The 16054-nt window shown below is 42.4% G+C and overlaps 1 protein-coding gene across 1 annotated transcript in view; it reads left to right on the top strand.

The window, feature by feature from the left end:
- LOC119963658 (F-box/WD repeat-containing protein 7-like) overlaps positions 1-15725 on the top strand; it is a 264818-nt gene extending 249093 nt beyond the window's left edge. Inside the window, exon 3 of the mRNA XM_038792978.1 lies at positions 15600-15725. Within this exon, the coding sequence (XP_038648906.1) occupies positions 15600-15725 (126 nt within the window). The remainder of the gene's footprint in view (positions 1-15599) is intronic.
- Positions 15726-16054: the final 329 nt, after the last annotated feature.

Below are 16054 nucleotides of genomic sequence, written 5' to 3'. Positions count from 1 at the left end.
TCGGCAAGATTTAGGATGTATAGGATGGGGAAGGAAACTGCAGGGGATGGGTACAATCGAAATGTGAAGCTTTTTCAAGGAACAGCTACTGCGTGTCCTTGATAAGTATGTACCTGTCAGGCAGGGAGGAAGTTGTCGAGCAAGGGAACCGTGGTTTACTAAGGAAGTTGAAGCACTTGTCAAGAGGAAGAAGAAGGCTTATGTTAGGATGAGACATGAAGGCTCAGTTAGGGCACTTGAGAGTTACAAGTTAGCCAGGAAGGACCTAAAGGGAGAGTTAAGAAGAGCGAGGAGAGGACACGAAAAGTCATTGGCGGATAGGATCAAGGAAAACCCTAAGGCTTTCTATAGGTATATCAGGAACAAAAGAATGACTAGGGTAAGATTAGGGCCAATCAAGGATAGTAGTGGAAAGTTGTGTGTGGAATCAGAGGAGATAGGGGAAGCATTAAATGGATATTTTTCGTCAGTGTTTACACTGGAGAAAGACAATGTTGTCGAGGAGAACACTCGGGTTCAGTCGACCAGGCTAGATGGAATTGAGGTTCAAAAGGAGGAGGTGTTAGCAATTTTAGAAAATGTCAAAATAGATAAGTCCCCTGGGCCAGATGGGATTTATCCTAGGATTCTCTGGGAAGCCAGGGAGGAGATTGCAGAGCCTTTGTCCTTGATCTTTATGTCGTCTTTGTCGACAGGAATAGTGCCGGAAGACTGGAGGATAGCAAATGTTGTCCCCTTGTTCAAGAAGGGGAGTAGAGACAACCCTGGTAATTATAGACCTGTGAGCCTTACTTCGGTTGTGGGTAAAATGTTGGAAAAGGTTATAAGAGATAGGGTTTATAATCATCTTGAAAAGAACAAGTTGATTAGCGATACTCAACACGGTTTTGTGAAGGGTAGGTCATGTCTCACAAACCTTATTGAGTTTTTTGAGAAGGTGACCAAACAGGTGGATCAGGGTAAAGCTGTTGATGTGGTGTATATGGATTTCAGTAAGGCGTTTGATAAGGTTCCCCACGGTAGGCTATTGCAGAAAATAAGGAAGTATGGAATTGAAGGTGATTTAGCGGTTTGGATCAGTAATTGGCTAGCTGAAAGAAGACAGAGGGTGGTGATTGATGGCAAATGTTCATCCTGGAGTTCAGTTACTAGTGGTGTACCGCAAGGATCTGTTTTGGGGCCACTGCTGTTTGTCATTTTTATAAATGACCTGGAAGAGGGTGTAGAAGGATGGGTTAGTAAATTTGCAGATGACACGAAGGTCGGTGGAGTTATGGATAGTGCTGAAGGATGTTATAGGATACAGAGGGACATAGATAAGCTGCAGAGCTGGGCTGAGAGGTGGCAGATGGAGTTTAATGTGGAAAAGTGTGAGGTGGTTCACTTTGGAAGGAGTAACAGGAATGCAGAGTACTGGGCTAATGGCAAGATTCTTGGTAGTGTAGATGAACAGAGAGATCTCGGCATCCAGGTACATAAATCCCTGAAAGTTGCCACCCAGGTTAATAGGGCTGTTAAGAAGGCATATGGTGTGCTAGCCTTTATAAGCAGGGGGATTGAGTTTCGGAACCACAAGGTCATGCTGCAGCTGTACATAACTCTGGTGCGGCCACACCTGGAGTACTGCGTGCAGTTCTGGTCACCACATTATAGGAAGGATGTGGAAGCTTTGGAAAGGGTTCAGAGGAGATTTACTAGGATGTTGCCTGGTATGGAGGGAAAGTCTTACGAGGAAAGGCTCAGGGAGTTGAGGTTGTTTTCGTTAGAGAGGAGAAGGCTGAGAGGTGACTTAATAGAGACATATAAGATAGTCAGAGGGTTAGATAGGGTGGACAGTGAGAGTCTTTTTCCTCGGATGGTGATGACCAACACGAGGGGACATAGCTTTAAATTGAGGGGTGATAGATATAGGACAGATGTCAGAGGCAGTTTCTTTACTCAGAGAGTAGTAGGGGTGTGGAACGCCCTGCCTGCAATAGTAGTAGACTCGCCAACTTTAAGGGCATTTAAGTGGTCACTGGATAGACATATGGATGAAAATGGAATAGTGTAGGTCAGATAGGCTTCAGATGGTTTCACAGGTCGGCGCAACATCGAGTGCCGAAGGGCCCGTACTGCGCTGTAGTGTTCTATGTTCTATGTTCTAATGTAATCTTGGATTCTGTTCAAAGGAATTAAAACAAAGTGTACTTTTAAAATAATTTTGATATTTGTATTAAATATTCAGCTGAGTGAAGTTGGCTAAATGCAGCCCAAGTTATTTGACATCTGACAAATTATTTTGTTTTATATAATACAGTTAAATAACTATCTTCTGATTCAGAATTGGGCATAGTAATGAAGAATATCACATGATTGTGCTTAATTGCCTCAGGAATCCTGTATAACTGTTGCTTTCCAAACAAATAGTCCTTTAAAAAATTGTGGACTGATTAGGAAGAGCCAGCATGGAATTCTAAAGGGGAAATTGTGTTTAACTAAGTTGCTGGGGGGTTTTGAGGGGGTAACAGAAAGGGCCTTGCTTCTCCTGATATATATTGATGATCTAGATCTTTGTATGCAAGAGACAATTTCAAAATTTGTGGATGACACAAAACTTGGAAGTATTGTGAACTGTGAAGTGGACAGTGTAGAACTTCAAAAGGACATAGACACGTTGATGGAGTGGGCAGATAGGTGGCAAATGAAGTTCAGTGCAGACATGTGAGGTGATGCATTTTGGTAGGAAGAACATAAGGAGACCATATAAAATAAAATTCTTAAGGAGATGCAGAAGCAGAGCGACCTGGATGCATATGTGCTTAGGTCATTGAAGGTGGCAAGACAGGTTGAGTGAGCAGTTAATAAAGCATATAGTATTCAGGACTTTGTTGGCATAGAGTACAGGAGCAATGCGACTATGCTGAACTTGTACAAGGCACTAGTTAGACCCCAGCTGAAATATTGTGTACAGTTTTGGGCACCACACTATAGGAAGGATGTGAACACATTGGAGGGAGTTCAGAAGAGGTGTTTACAAGAATGGTTCCAGGAATGAGAAACATAAGTTGAGGATAGATTGGAGAGGTTGAGACTGTTGTTCTTGGGGAGAAGGTGGCTGAAAGGAGATTTGATAGAGATGTTCAAAGTCATGAGGAGAATGGACAGTAGATAGGGAGAAGCTGTTCCCACTCGTAAAACGATCAAGAACGAGAAGGCATATATTTGAAGTGATTTGTAAAAGAAGCAAATGTGATGAGGAAAAAACCTTTTCACATAAGTGGTTTGAATCTGGAATGCCCTGCCTGGAAGTGTGGTGGAGGCAGGTTCAATTGAGCATTCAAATGGGCATTAGATGATTACTTGGATAGAAACAATGTGCAGGGGTACAGGAAGAAAGGCAGGGAAATGGCACTCAGTCGTGATACCTATTCGGCGAGCCGTTGCAGACACAATGGCCAAATGCCTCCTTCTGCTCCGTAACGATTCTGTGATAAATCATCATCTCTTACTGGTAGTTCATATCAGTGAATCCTCTGACCCTGTTCACTCCTTCACTGATTACACTCTATATTCAATGAATTCCTTTGTTGCATGCCTGTGGTACAATGGCTAAATCACTATATCCTTTTGGGTCAATGAGCATCTTCTTTCTTTGAATTTTCAGTTTCTTGTGTTTCTTATGTCGAAAGAAAAGCACCTTTTATTTTCTATTGGTTTCACAGTTTCACAGCACTAGTCCTCAATTCTTTGAGATGCTTGTAGAACTCCCAGATCTCCTCCATCGCAAAAGCAGATTCTAGAAATCTATCTCTTCCCTTTCATGCTGAACACTTTAACCATAACAAATGTTAATTCTTTCAAATCCAAGCCTGGGTGGAGAGAAGGAATCTTAAATTAATTTTGTTTTATTTCACCCTCAACTAGAGGTTGTATATGGGCAGTGGACTGACAAAGAGAAAGTTAAGTTATTGGGAGCCGTAAAAGGAGATTCTGGACTAGATTGTATGCTTCACATATGAGATGAATGTAAATAAAAATGAGAGTGGGACCCGTGTTTAAGGAAGATTTACTGTCTGCAGCGTGGTTGGAGGGATCGTTTGGTGAATTAGTATTTGGAATAATTCTTACACTGAGGAGCCATTGGAGTTCTAATCTCATTTAACCATGGAAAATGAAAATATGTTGCACCATAGAAAGCATCCTATCTGGCTGCATCACAGCCTGGTGTGGCAACTGCTTGGCCCAAGACTGGAAGAAAACTACAGAGAGTCGTGAACACCGCCCAGTCCATCACACAAACCCGCCTCCCATCCATTTTTTCTGTCTACACCTCCCACTGCCTTGGGAAAGCGGGCAGCATAATCAAAGATCCATCCCAACTGGCTTACTCACTCCTTCCATCGGACAGGAGATGCAAAAGGCTGAGAACATGCACAGATTCAAAAACAGCTTCTTCCCTGCTGTTACCAGACTCCTAAACAACCCTCTTATGGACTGATAGACTTTTGGACTGATCTGCTCTCTTCACACATCTTCACCCGATGCCTGGTTTATGAATTTACATTGAATTATTGAATTTTGTGTTGCCCTATTATGCATTTTCTTTTCAGGTACGGAATTATCTATTTGAGCTGCAGAGAGAATAATACTTTTCACTATACCTCGGTACACGTGACAATGAACCAATTCAATCGGTTAGTCGACAGCAAGACCAAGTTGCTGCAATGTGTCTTCAAATTTAAGGTCATGGAGAATGTGATGGTAGGAAACTGCATGAAATCTGACGAACTCAGGGTATCCGAAGTGAAAGAAAGATTTAAGCAGTTGATGTGTTGATGCTCCAATGGGTCACAAACTATAGGAGTGAGATCTTGGAATTTAAAGAACACGCGTAATCATTTTCAGGCGTGCAGAATGTAAAAAGTGCTCGGTGGCAGGTACGTTTATATGTAGGACCGAGTTGAGAAGTTTTAGAGTTTGGAGGATTTTGGATCCACAGCATGTCATTCAACAAGATTCCTTACAATTCATGGCATTTATGGTTAAAGGAATAGACTATAAAAGTAGGGACGTCTTGCTGCAACTCTACAAGGCATCGATGAGACTGCACCTAGACTGTGTGCATGGTTTTTGGTAATTGTATTGGAGGCAGTTTAGAAACCTAGAAAATGGAACTTCTGATGGCAGCATATAGTTAATATTAATAACCTTTATTAGTGTCACAAGTAGCTTACATTAACACTGCAGTGAAGTTACTGTGAAAATCCCCTAGTCGCCACACTCCGCCGTCTGTTTGGATTCACAGAGGGAAATTCAGAATGTCCAATTCACCTAACAAGCACATCTTTCGGGGAGGAAACTGGAGCACCCGGAAGAAACCCACGCAGGCATGAGGAGAACGTGCAGACTCCGCATAGACAGTGACCCAAGCCGGGAACCCAGGTCCCTGGTGCTGTGAAACAAAAGTGCTAATCACCTGTGCTACTGTGCCATCGCATGTTAGTTGGCTCCTGCTAAAGTCTCCGTTTTCTGACTTTTATGCATGGGTAGTTTGTGAAGAAGTTGATGCGGGAAGTTATAAGGAAGCTGTGAAATGTCGAAGATCAGAAGGAGGGTGCTGAAAGAAGGCTGTGAGCGAATGTCCACCGTCGAGTGAGACTGAGATTCCTGTCGGAAGAAACATGGCGGGGGTTGGGTCATCGGGTGGGACCGCTCCCCTCACGGTGGTAACTCTGACCTCGGTGGAGTTTGAGAGGCTGTTTGCCAAGCTGATGGCGGTGCTTCGGAGGGAGCTGAAGACTGCGATGAATGAGTGGGTGGAGAAGACAATTACCCTGGTAAAGGCGGCAGTAATGACAACATCAGTTAAAGTGCGGAGCAAGGCGAAATGCTAAAGGGGTGGAAGAGACAATGTTGCAACATCGCAACCAGTTCACCTCAATGGATGAATGAGTGAGGAGCTGCAGAGGGTGGCGGAGGCCAACAAACGGCTCAGAGCTAACTAAGATGGAGAACCTGGAGAATAGATGAAGGAGGCAAAATTTGAGAATCGTGGGCCTGTCTGAGGGAGTGGAGGCTGACTGAGTACTTGCAAAGATGTTTGCGGAGTTGATGGGAGTAGAGGGAAGAACCCTCCCGCTACGAGTTGGACAGGGCACATCGGTCGCTCAGGCTGAAGCCTAAAGCAAATGAGTCACCAAGGCTGGTTATAATCTGCTTACACAGGTTCCCATGAAGGAGAAAGTCTTGAGTTGGGCAAAGCAGAGGTGAGAGGTGAAATGGGAAGGCTCAGGTATACGAATATACCAAGACCTGACGACGGAGCTGGCGAGAAGGAGGATGGCCTTTGGATGGGTGAAGGCGGCATTGTATGTCAGCGGAATGAGATTTGGAGTGGTCTACTCTGCGAAGCTGGGAGTGATGCACAGCTAGAGGGATTTTTATTTTAAAGCGGCGGAGGCGTTCTTTAAGGCTGAAGGAGGGGGACTGAGATGAGAGTTGGCACTTGAACTTGGTTGGTGGGGAAGGCGTTGGCTGGGCTCATGAGGGAGATTGCAGGAGTTGACCAGTGGAAGTTTTTGCACCAAAGAGATCAAGAGTATTCGTTTTGCTACACAAGGTGTATTTGAGGATTTACTTTTTTGTGGTGGGAAAGGCGCTTTTGGCTGGGGTTAGGAGGTCAGAGTGTTGCTCGTTCTGGGTGAGTGTGCTTAACACTCAATTTGGCTCTGTTTCGTTACTTAGCTCTGGAGTCGCCAGGTATCGTTAAGATACCGCCACAAGTTTCAAGGTCAAGTTCAAATCAATAAACCATACACCAATTAGTAAGTTCAAACAACTGAGTTTATTATAATACAATTATAATACTACCTATGCGCACGCTAAGAGGATTAAACTATTCCTACCGCTAAATAAACCAATACTTATCTCCAAGGGAACTGCCGGATCAGGGGACAAGGCCTTTTGCTCTGCTCGGGTCTGCAGACTTCAGGTTGGTACGGGTTAAAAAGGGGTCAGGAGTGTCTATCTCTGGTAGCGATCGTTGTGAGACACTTAATTGCTGGCGGCTGCTGTCCCAAACCTCTCCTCTCTCTCGTTCAAGGTCTTCTTTGGCAAAAGCTGGTCGAAATGCTGGTCCAGAGAGGAGGGCTGGTTAAGAAGAACGAACTAAGTGTGGGACCTGTCTTTTATAGGTCCCAGGGCTTCGCGCCCTTTTGGGCGGACCCTTTTCCTGCTGGGAATCGATTGGGTCTCTTCCCAATCGATATGTTTGAATCCCCCCAATACTGAGGCTGTTCCTTGGCTACTGGGTGGGCCTTCAGATGCTTTGTTTTCGAACCCGGCTGGTGCCGGGGTGTCTGGTTTCCCATACACTGTTGCAATCACTTCCCCATTTGTGTCCATTGTCCCTGGGATCGTTCCATTACTATGTTAACTATCCCGGAGATTGCGTCATTAGTATGCGGAATGTTTGTTTCGGTGCTGTCTGCTCTCTCAGCAGACAGAATACACATTGGCTTGGTGCAGCCTGCTTGTGCTGCAAACTTTGTCCATTTTAACCTGTAAGCTTTGCGCTCCTCCATTTTGTATTTAGGGAATGGCCAACTTCGGTGGCTACAAGAGTACCCCGCAATTGTGATGTCTGATCATGCTCCGAATTGGATAGATGTAATTTTGGAGAAGGGGGCAGCCCAGAGGCCGGGGCGGAGAATGGATCTGAGGTTATTGGCGGACTGAAGATTCTGCAACAAGATAGGGAAGATGATTGAGGAGTATGAGGGGTTTAATTGCACGGGGGAGGTCTCGCGGTGTGTAGCCTGGGAGGATCTGAAGGTGATGGTGAGGGTGGTGGTGAACTCTTTAAGGTTAAGGTGGATAGGGAGGAGAGGGAGGAACACCAACGACTGATGCAAGAGGTTTTGGAGGTGGATCAGAGGTACTCGGGGGACCCAGACCCAGGTCTCCTGGCAAAGAGGAAGGATTTGCAAGTGAGGTTTGGCCTATTGTCCATGGGGAAAGCATTGCGTCAGCTGAGAAGGGCAAGGGGAGCTATCTATGAGTATGGGAGAAGGCCGGGCATATGTTGGCAGGTCAACTACGAAGGGAGGCTGTGGCTAGGGAGATAGTTAGGGTGCAGGACAATAATAATTGTTATTATTGTCACAAATAGGCTCACATTAACACGGCAATGAAGTTACTGTGAAAATCCCCTAGTCAACACATTCCGGCGCCTGTTTGTGTACACACAGGGAGAATTCAGAATGTCCAATTCACTTAACAAGGCGGGGGAGTTGGTGGTGGCTCCGGAACAGATTAATAAAGTGTTCAAGGAGTTCTGTAGGGAAATGTGTAGGTCGGAGCCACTGGAGGAGGAGTGGGAGATGAGGGGGTTTCTGAGTGGGCTGGAGAGTCTGAGGTTGGGTGGTCATGACTTATCTATCTCAATGCCATACTACTGCGCTCTCCCCTTTAGTGCTTAGAAATTTATGTTTCCTTCTTAAATATATTCAGTGACTTGGCCTCCACAGCCTTCTGTGGTAGAGAATTCCAAAGGTTCATCACCCTCTTAGTAAAGACATTTCTCCTCTCAGTCCTGAATGACCTACCCCATATTCTGACCTTGCAAGTTGTAAGGGATCGCTTTTTGGCCAAGATCAAGCATGAGATCAAGTGTAATGCCTGTTCTTGTCATCATGGATCTGGTATGTCTCTCTGGTGATGACCATGAATTGGATTCAATTTTAATTGGTATTTGGAGCAAGAAAGCAGATGGATTAGGAGTCTACCTCTGCCCACTCTGAGCTTCTGCTTTGTAACTCTGAGAAAGGAATAACATTTTTTTTAAAGAGTTGTTTGGGGAAAAAATTCACTTCTCATTCCAAACCAACTATTTAAACACCCAGACCCAGCCTCTCATGGGACACCCCGTCCGTTTACAGGGGGCATGCCTTTTCCAGCCTGAGTGGGGAAGCTTGGTCAAGACAAAGGTTTTGCAATTTAAACATGGGTAAGTCCATCAAGAGTGGCTATCTACCAGAGATTGCCACTCAAATGAAGTTGTGGGATTTTCTGTTTTGATTAGATTCCCCTTCTCTTGTTCTTTCCAACTCCAGTGAATACATGCCTAGCTGGTCCAGTCTTTCGTCATATGACAATCCTACCATCCTGACAATCAGTCTGGTTGACCTTTTGTTACACTCTCTCTACAGCGTGCGTATCCTTTATATAAGGAGACCAAAACTGCGCACACTACTCCAGGATGCAAGACCCTATCCAGGTGCAATAAGACTTCCTTTTTCCTATATTCAAATCCTCTTCCAATAAAGGCCAACATGCCATTTGTCTTCCTAACTGCTTGCTTTCAGCGAAGGTGTACTAGAGCACCCAGGTCCCCTTGTATGTCAACATTTCCCAATATATCAACATATAAAAAATGTTCTGTCATTTTTATCTGTCCAGAATATATGATTTCACATTTATCCTCATTAAACTCCATCTATCATGTATTTGACCATTTACTCATCTTGTCTAAATCACCTTGTAGCCTCTTGACATCTTCCTCACCATTCCCATCCCTACCAAGTTTTGTATCATCAGCAAGCTTGGAGATATCACTTTGGTTCCCTCATCTAAATCATTACTGTATATTGTGAATAGCTGGGCCACAAGCATTGATCCCTGTAATCCCCTGCTAGTCACTGTCTGCCACTTCGAAAAAGACCCACTTATTCCTCCTGTTTCCTGTCTGATAACCAATTCTCAATCCATGCCAATATATTACCCAAACCCATGCACTTTTATTGTTCACACTAACTTCTTATTTGGGACTTCATCAAAAACTTTCTGCAAATCCAAATACACCACGTCCACTGGTTCACCATTGCCTCTTCTACTCGCGTCCCCAAAAATCTCCAATAGGTTTGTCAAGCATGATTTCATTTTCATAAATCTATGTTGACTTTGTCTAACCCTGTTGATATTTTCTTAGTGTCCTGTTTTCGCATTCTTTATAATAGGCACGAGCATTTCCCCTACTACTGATAGGCTAACCAATCTGTAATTCTCAGTTTTCACCCTCTGCCCTGTCTTAAATAGTGCTGTTATATTTGCCACTCTCCAAGCTACTGGGACCATTCCAGAATCTACAGAATCTTGGAAGATGACAACCAATGAGACCAATTTCCATGGTCACCTCCTAGTACACATTTAAATATTTTTGTGAAGCAAAATCAGCCAAAAGAGCTAAGTACAAACAGAAGAGCCCCTCTCTGGAATAAAATGATGAAGGCAGTCCAAAAAGCACAGCAGCTTTCAACCAGCCCATAAAAGGATTAAACCTTTTAGTTGAGTATTTTGTCTTTATTTTTCAGTAATTCCTTGAAAAATGCACAAACATATTTCTAAAGAAGAGCAGCTATTTGGTTCCCACTGGTTACTTTGTTCCTCCAAATCATGCAAACTCTTATTTATGCACTTCCGTCTCTGCATCAAAATCATGCCGAAAAGGTATGCCCTTGTCTTATTCTTATATTCAATCTTTGAAGTTTGCCTATGATAAATCAGTCCGTGCCATGGAGTCATTGTATTGGATAGCCAGCTCAGAAGCGTGCCAAGGCCAAATGTAGTGTTTAATAAATGGAATCTATGAACAGGATTAGGCCATTTAGCCCATCGTATTTGTCTCTCATTCAATTGATCCATGAACTCCATATATTCCCCTTTTGTCCTATATCCCTTAATACCTTTTATCACAAAAATGAATTTGCCCGATTTAAACTAAAAATTTATTTGTCATGTGTGTAAACTTCTACCACACATTTTGTAGAGAAGTGTTTCCAAATTTCACTCCTATAGTTGTAACGTTTAGACAATGCCCCCTCATACCAGACTCACTAGCCAATGGAAATAGTTTATCTTGATCTACCCTATCTGATTCACCATAACATTTGGAAATGTCGATCAAATAACCCCTTAACCATGTAAATTTCTGGGAATACAATCCGAGCTGTGTAATCTCTTTTTGTAACCGAATGTTTTGAGTATAGGTATCATTCCGGCAAATATGTACTGCACTTCCTCCATGCCCAGCTCATCCTTTCTAAGGTGCGGTGCCCAGGCCTGTCCATAGTGTGTAAGGTATGGTCTAACCAGAGTTTTCCATAGCTGTAGTTTCTATCCCTTTGTATTTTAGTCCTCTGTAGATTATAACTGTCAACATTCTATTAATATTATACAATGGTTATATGACCAAAGGACGTCATTCATCCTGTCGTGTCTATGTCAGCTGTCTGAAAAAACAACTTGCCTAGTCCCACTCCTCAGCATTTTCACAGTTACCCTGCAGTTTTCTTTGCTTCAGATAATCTAAATCTCTTTTGAAGGTCTTGATTAAATTTGCCTCCACAGAGGCAGAGCATTTCACATCCCAACCAGGCATGGTGAAAAAAATGTTTTCTCATGTCACCATTGCTTACCAATCTATCCATGCAGTTGAAATTTCTCATTCTTGGAACCACTCTTGTGAACTTTTTATACACTGTCTCTAATCTAAAGCCTTCCATGTTCTTCCTCAAGTGCGGTGCCCAGAATTCGGCATGGTTTTTATGATTTCTTTTGTACCTGTTAATTAAATTCTAATCTAATGATTTGGTCAACAAATCTCTGGACCTCCACTGTTTCTAGATTTTTAACATTTAGAAAGTACCGTGCTATCCTATGGCCTCACATTTGCCAACATTGAAATTAATTTGCCAAAGTTTGTTCATTCACTTAATCTATCAACATTGCTTCTGTAATTGTATACTTCTATCTACATTGCTTACAATGCAGCCTATCTTTGTGTCATTGGCACAATTGAATACGTGGTTTTCTACCCTATCGTCCAAGTCATTCATTAATATGGTGAATAGTTGAGGCCCCAACACTGATCCCTGTGGGACACTGTCATATGCTGACAATTAGAGTTAATTCCCATTATCCCAACTCTTTTCTCCTCCTGCTACTCTGCTGATTTCCTGCTCCGATCAATAATTTGCCTCCAGTTTCATGAGTTTCAATGTCCCTAACGGTTTATTTGAGGGATTTTATCAAATCCTTCAGCAAGGCAGAACAAATAAGTTTCATAGACATTTCTCTGCACACTCTTCAAAAGTTGAGTTACAAGCATGAGGCACATCCTTTGCACATCCATGCTGCCCTTGGTCAGCTGAACTTTCGTGGTGTTCGGCCACCTTACCCTTAATTATAGCCTCTAGTAATTTCCTGACAACAAATGTCAGGCTAATTGGTCTGCAATTCTCGAGTTTCCCTCTGCTGCCATTTTGTGAGTCCCAATTTGTGAGACTTTTGGAAGATTATAGTTTGGGCATCTGCAATGTTTTCATCTACTTCCTTTCCCACTCTGGCGGTGGAAACTATCTGATCCTAGTTTGTTACTGCCATTATCATCTTCATTTTTGTTACTTTGCTTACATTAATTTTGAGTGTGTTCCTGTCCCTGATTCAATATTAATTTCCTTGGGATATCATCAGATTATGTTGTTGATTAGTAATCTAGTGAGTATGCTTAGAAAATGTTTTGCTAAACACATGGGTCTTTTAGTAATCTTTTAGTAATCAATTGTGTCTTTATGTACTTGATGTAAAACTAAAAGATATGCTATTTTCTTGGTTTGCAGTTGCAGAAGTTAGTTTGTGGGTAGGATCTTTTTTTGATGGGACTTGATATTCAACTAACATGCAGTGAAGAGAGGAAGGAACTCAGATTTGTCACTGATCATAGATATGGGAATTAACCGTTGGTTACGTATTCACGAATAGAGGAATGTGTTCAAAATGTTAATATTGATTTAAATTTGAGCATTTTGAAAATAACTGCATTTGACTAATGTTCAAAGGTGACCTGCGAAAAATTCTAATTCGAGATAAAATGCATATTTGTTGGAAAAATTATTTCCTAAAATCTTTGAGCATGATTTGAGCAAGATTTAAGCATATGATAAGGAAATATAGTTACATAGAACATAGAACAGTACAGCACAGAACAGGCCCTTCGGCCCTCGATGTTGTGCCGAGCAATGATCACCCTACTCAAACCCACGTATCCACCCTATACCCGTAACCCAACAACTCCCCGCCCATAACCTTACTATTAGGACACTACGGGCAATTTAGCATGGCCAATCCACCTAACCCGCACATCTTTGGACTATGGGAGGAAACCGGAGCACCCGGAGGAAACCCACGCACACACGGGGAGGACGTGCAGACTCCACACAAACAATGACCCAGCCGGGAATCGAACCTGGGACCCTGGAGCTGTGAAGCATTTATGCTAACCACCATGCTACCGTGCTGCCCACGGCTGCCCTCCCAATACATGTGGTACCTGATCAGATTGTATGATTTGAGTCTCTTGGTTTCTCACTTTCTTAGTCTCTTCCACCTCTCTACCCGCTGTGCAGTACCTTGTTACACTGTATGAAAAATTGTGGGGATCTATAAAACTAACTTGCAAATGTTTTGACAAATGATTTGAGTGCTATTGGAAGCTCAAAATGCTGCCTGTGGCATTTCAATTTCCTTTTAATAACGTAATGTAAGGAAATATAAAATTATGGAAAGTGTGACATGAAATGATCTGTCCATGTAACAGGTGCTGCATGGTGGGATTCCTACAATTCTATTTCAGCAATGCAAGTATTCCTCGCACAAGTGGAACCTTACTCTTCAATTGAATTGATATTCATGAAAAATATAGCAAATTGGTGATAAAAGAAAGGACCACAGATTTTGGGTCCAACTACGGAAGAACAATGAAAGACAAGTGATGAAACTAACAATGATATGAGAATCAGGAGAGTTTAAAACCACCATTCTTTCTCTACCTCTATCTCTCTGACCATTTAATCTTATTTTACCAGTACATTTTAATTTACAGGTGCACTGGGTACACTACCTTGTCCACATTCCCCTCCCAATACATGTGGTACGTGTTCTTCTCCAGATGGCACATCGGAGCCAAGCATGCTTTTCATGTAAACTTGAAAATGCCATCTCATGCTATATTATCTTTAATGGGCATCGGTACTTGGCTTTTGACAACGAACCTTGATTTTGGCTGGCTATTCCATCATGAGAGCATCATAAACCGTAGACCTGCTTGTTCCAACATAACGACATAGATAATGAACCAGAGAAGGCATGGCTTACTTAATTTTCCTTTCCAAGCCGAAGGCTGCCAAGACTAATTGCACTGCTATCATCAAAATCTTCTAACTCTATTCTAAGCAGCCTGGCTGTACCTTGGTTTGTATGACTCAAAACCCACATCAATTAGTAAATTTATTCATTGAACTATTTCAAGAGCACACACCAGCCAAAGTAATAGTGATCCACAGTTGTAGTCTGCAATTCTTACACTGGAATAGCGTAAGATGGAAGTGCAGATGATTGTACAAACTTACAAAAGCTAATTTGACGTGTAGGTGGTTGTAAAAGAAAACTCTTATCAACACTGTGAGGGATATAGTGCATACTTCAAAACAATAAGATACCGATATGTTTCTGATTTCTTATTGGATGTCTTTTCACTCGAGCGCCTTTCTGTCTCTGCTCAGCTGCTCCCACCGCACAACTGCTTGTCTTTTATTTGCGTGGTCATATTATTTTGCCCTTGATGGCATTGCACAAAGGTCATAAATGTGAATACCACCAATGATTACATTAGTTCCATATTCAATATCTCACATCTATCCCAGCATCTTTCACTGCTGATGGAACTAGTGAAATCTTATCACTATGGTTAAGTGATTTCGCCAGCTAAAATTCTTGCTTTTACAAACAATCTCTTGGTAGTACAGAACTTGATTGTTGTCATAAACAGGCATGGTGTCAAAATTGTTCATCTTTCACTCATCAGAACATAAGGAAAAGTGCCAAATTTCAAACGAGCACAATTTATACTACAGGAGAAAGGGTGCTGATTGATTGGGCAAATAGATTCTAATCTGAGGTGTTGCCATGGAGACTCATGGGTAATTCAAAAAAGGCATGATACAGTAGCAACACCTTGTTTATGTGCTCGTTCAACATTGTGAGCCTATTTAACTAAGTGCCGCTGAAGAAGTCATTGACATTTATACATTGTCACTACATTATAACAATACAGGTGCATCATCATTTTGAGAATCTGTAATAATTTGAATTTGTGAATTTAGCAACTTGCACAAGTCAGGTTCAGTTTTAATGACACCATGTATGCTCAAATAGGTAGTGTGGCCTTGGGATCCCTTCTTGGTCCAGCGCTGGCTCACACATTTGTTGGTTTCCACAAAAATGCATTTTTGGTGGCTTGAGTCCTAATCTCCTACCCCATGCATATTTCCAATATGCACTATCCACTAATGTGTTTTCCACTACTGTCTGCTACAAGCCTACCGTCATGAGTCAACTTGTATATTGGGGTTTGAATAGCTCCATGTACTATAAGATTAACCTTGCCACAATCTTGTAAGTTGGGCCTTAGGTATTTGCTCACCTTCCCATCTTGAGGCAGAAATGGAGCGCTTCAAAGCTATCCTGCTATTCTGATCGGGTCATTGTTTACTGTGTTTCAGTCAAACTCGCAAATTGGCGGAAGACTGAAAAGTGCCTGGTCTACTTCAAATTTCTATGGAAAAGCAAAGTATCTCAAAAGTTTGAACAGGTTAAGCAAGCCATTTCAGGTTACTGTTATACAGTAGCTATGCAACTGGTATTTTTCACTAACAGGATGCTACCGCCAATCCAAAAAATGTTCTGCCTATCACACAATCGAGCAACATTGCCTATGAATTTTAATGCCAGTGCAATGCCATATGTCCCATTGATCGGCTGATCGCGTAAAACAGCATGTCCCTTTGATTGTTTGCAACAGACGGAGTTCAGACTATACTCCAAAACAAAATATCTACTCTTAGATGTAATAAAAGCTAATTACTGCAGATGCTGGAATCGGAAAGAAAGCAGAAAATACTGGACAATCTCCGCATCTAACAGCATCTCTGGAGAGAGAAGGTAGCTAACATTGTGA

This window comes from Scyliorhinus canicula, chromosome 3, assembly GCF_902713615.1.
Source record: "Scyliorhinus canicula chromosome 3, sScyCan1.1, whole genome shotgun sequence".
In the NCBI taxonomy this organism is placed as follows: domain Eukaryota; kingdom Metazoa; phylum Chordata; class Chondrichthyes; order Carcharhiniformes; family Scyliorhinidae; genus Scyliorhinus; species Scyliorhinus canicula.
Note: the sequence above shows the minus strand (reverse complement) of the source record. Positions and strands in the feature narration are given on the sequence as shown.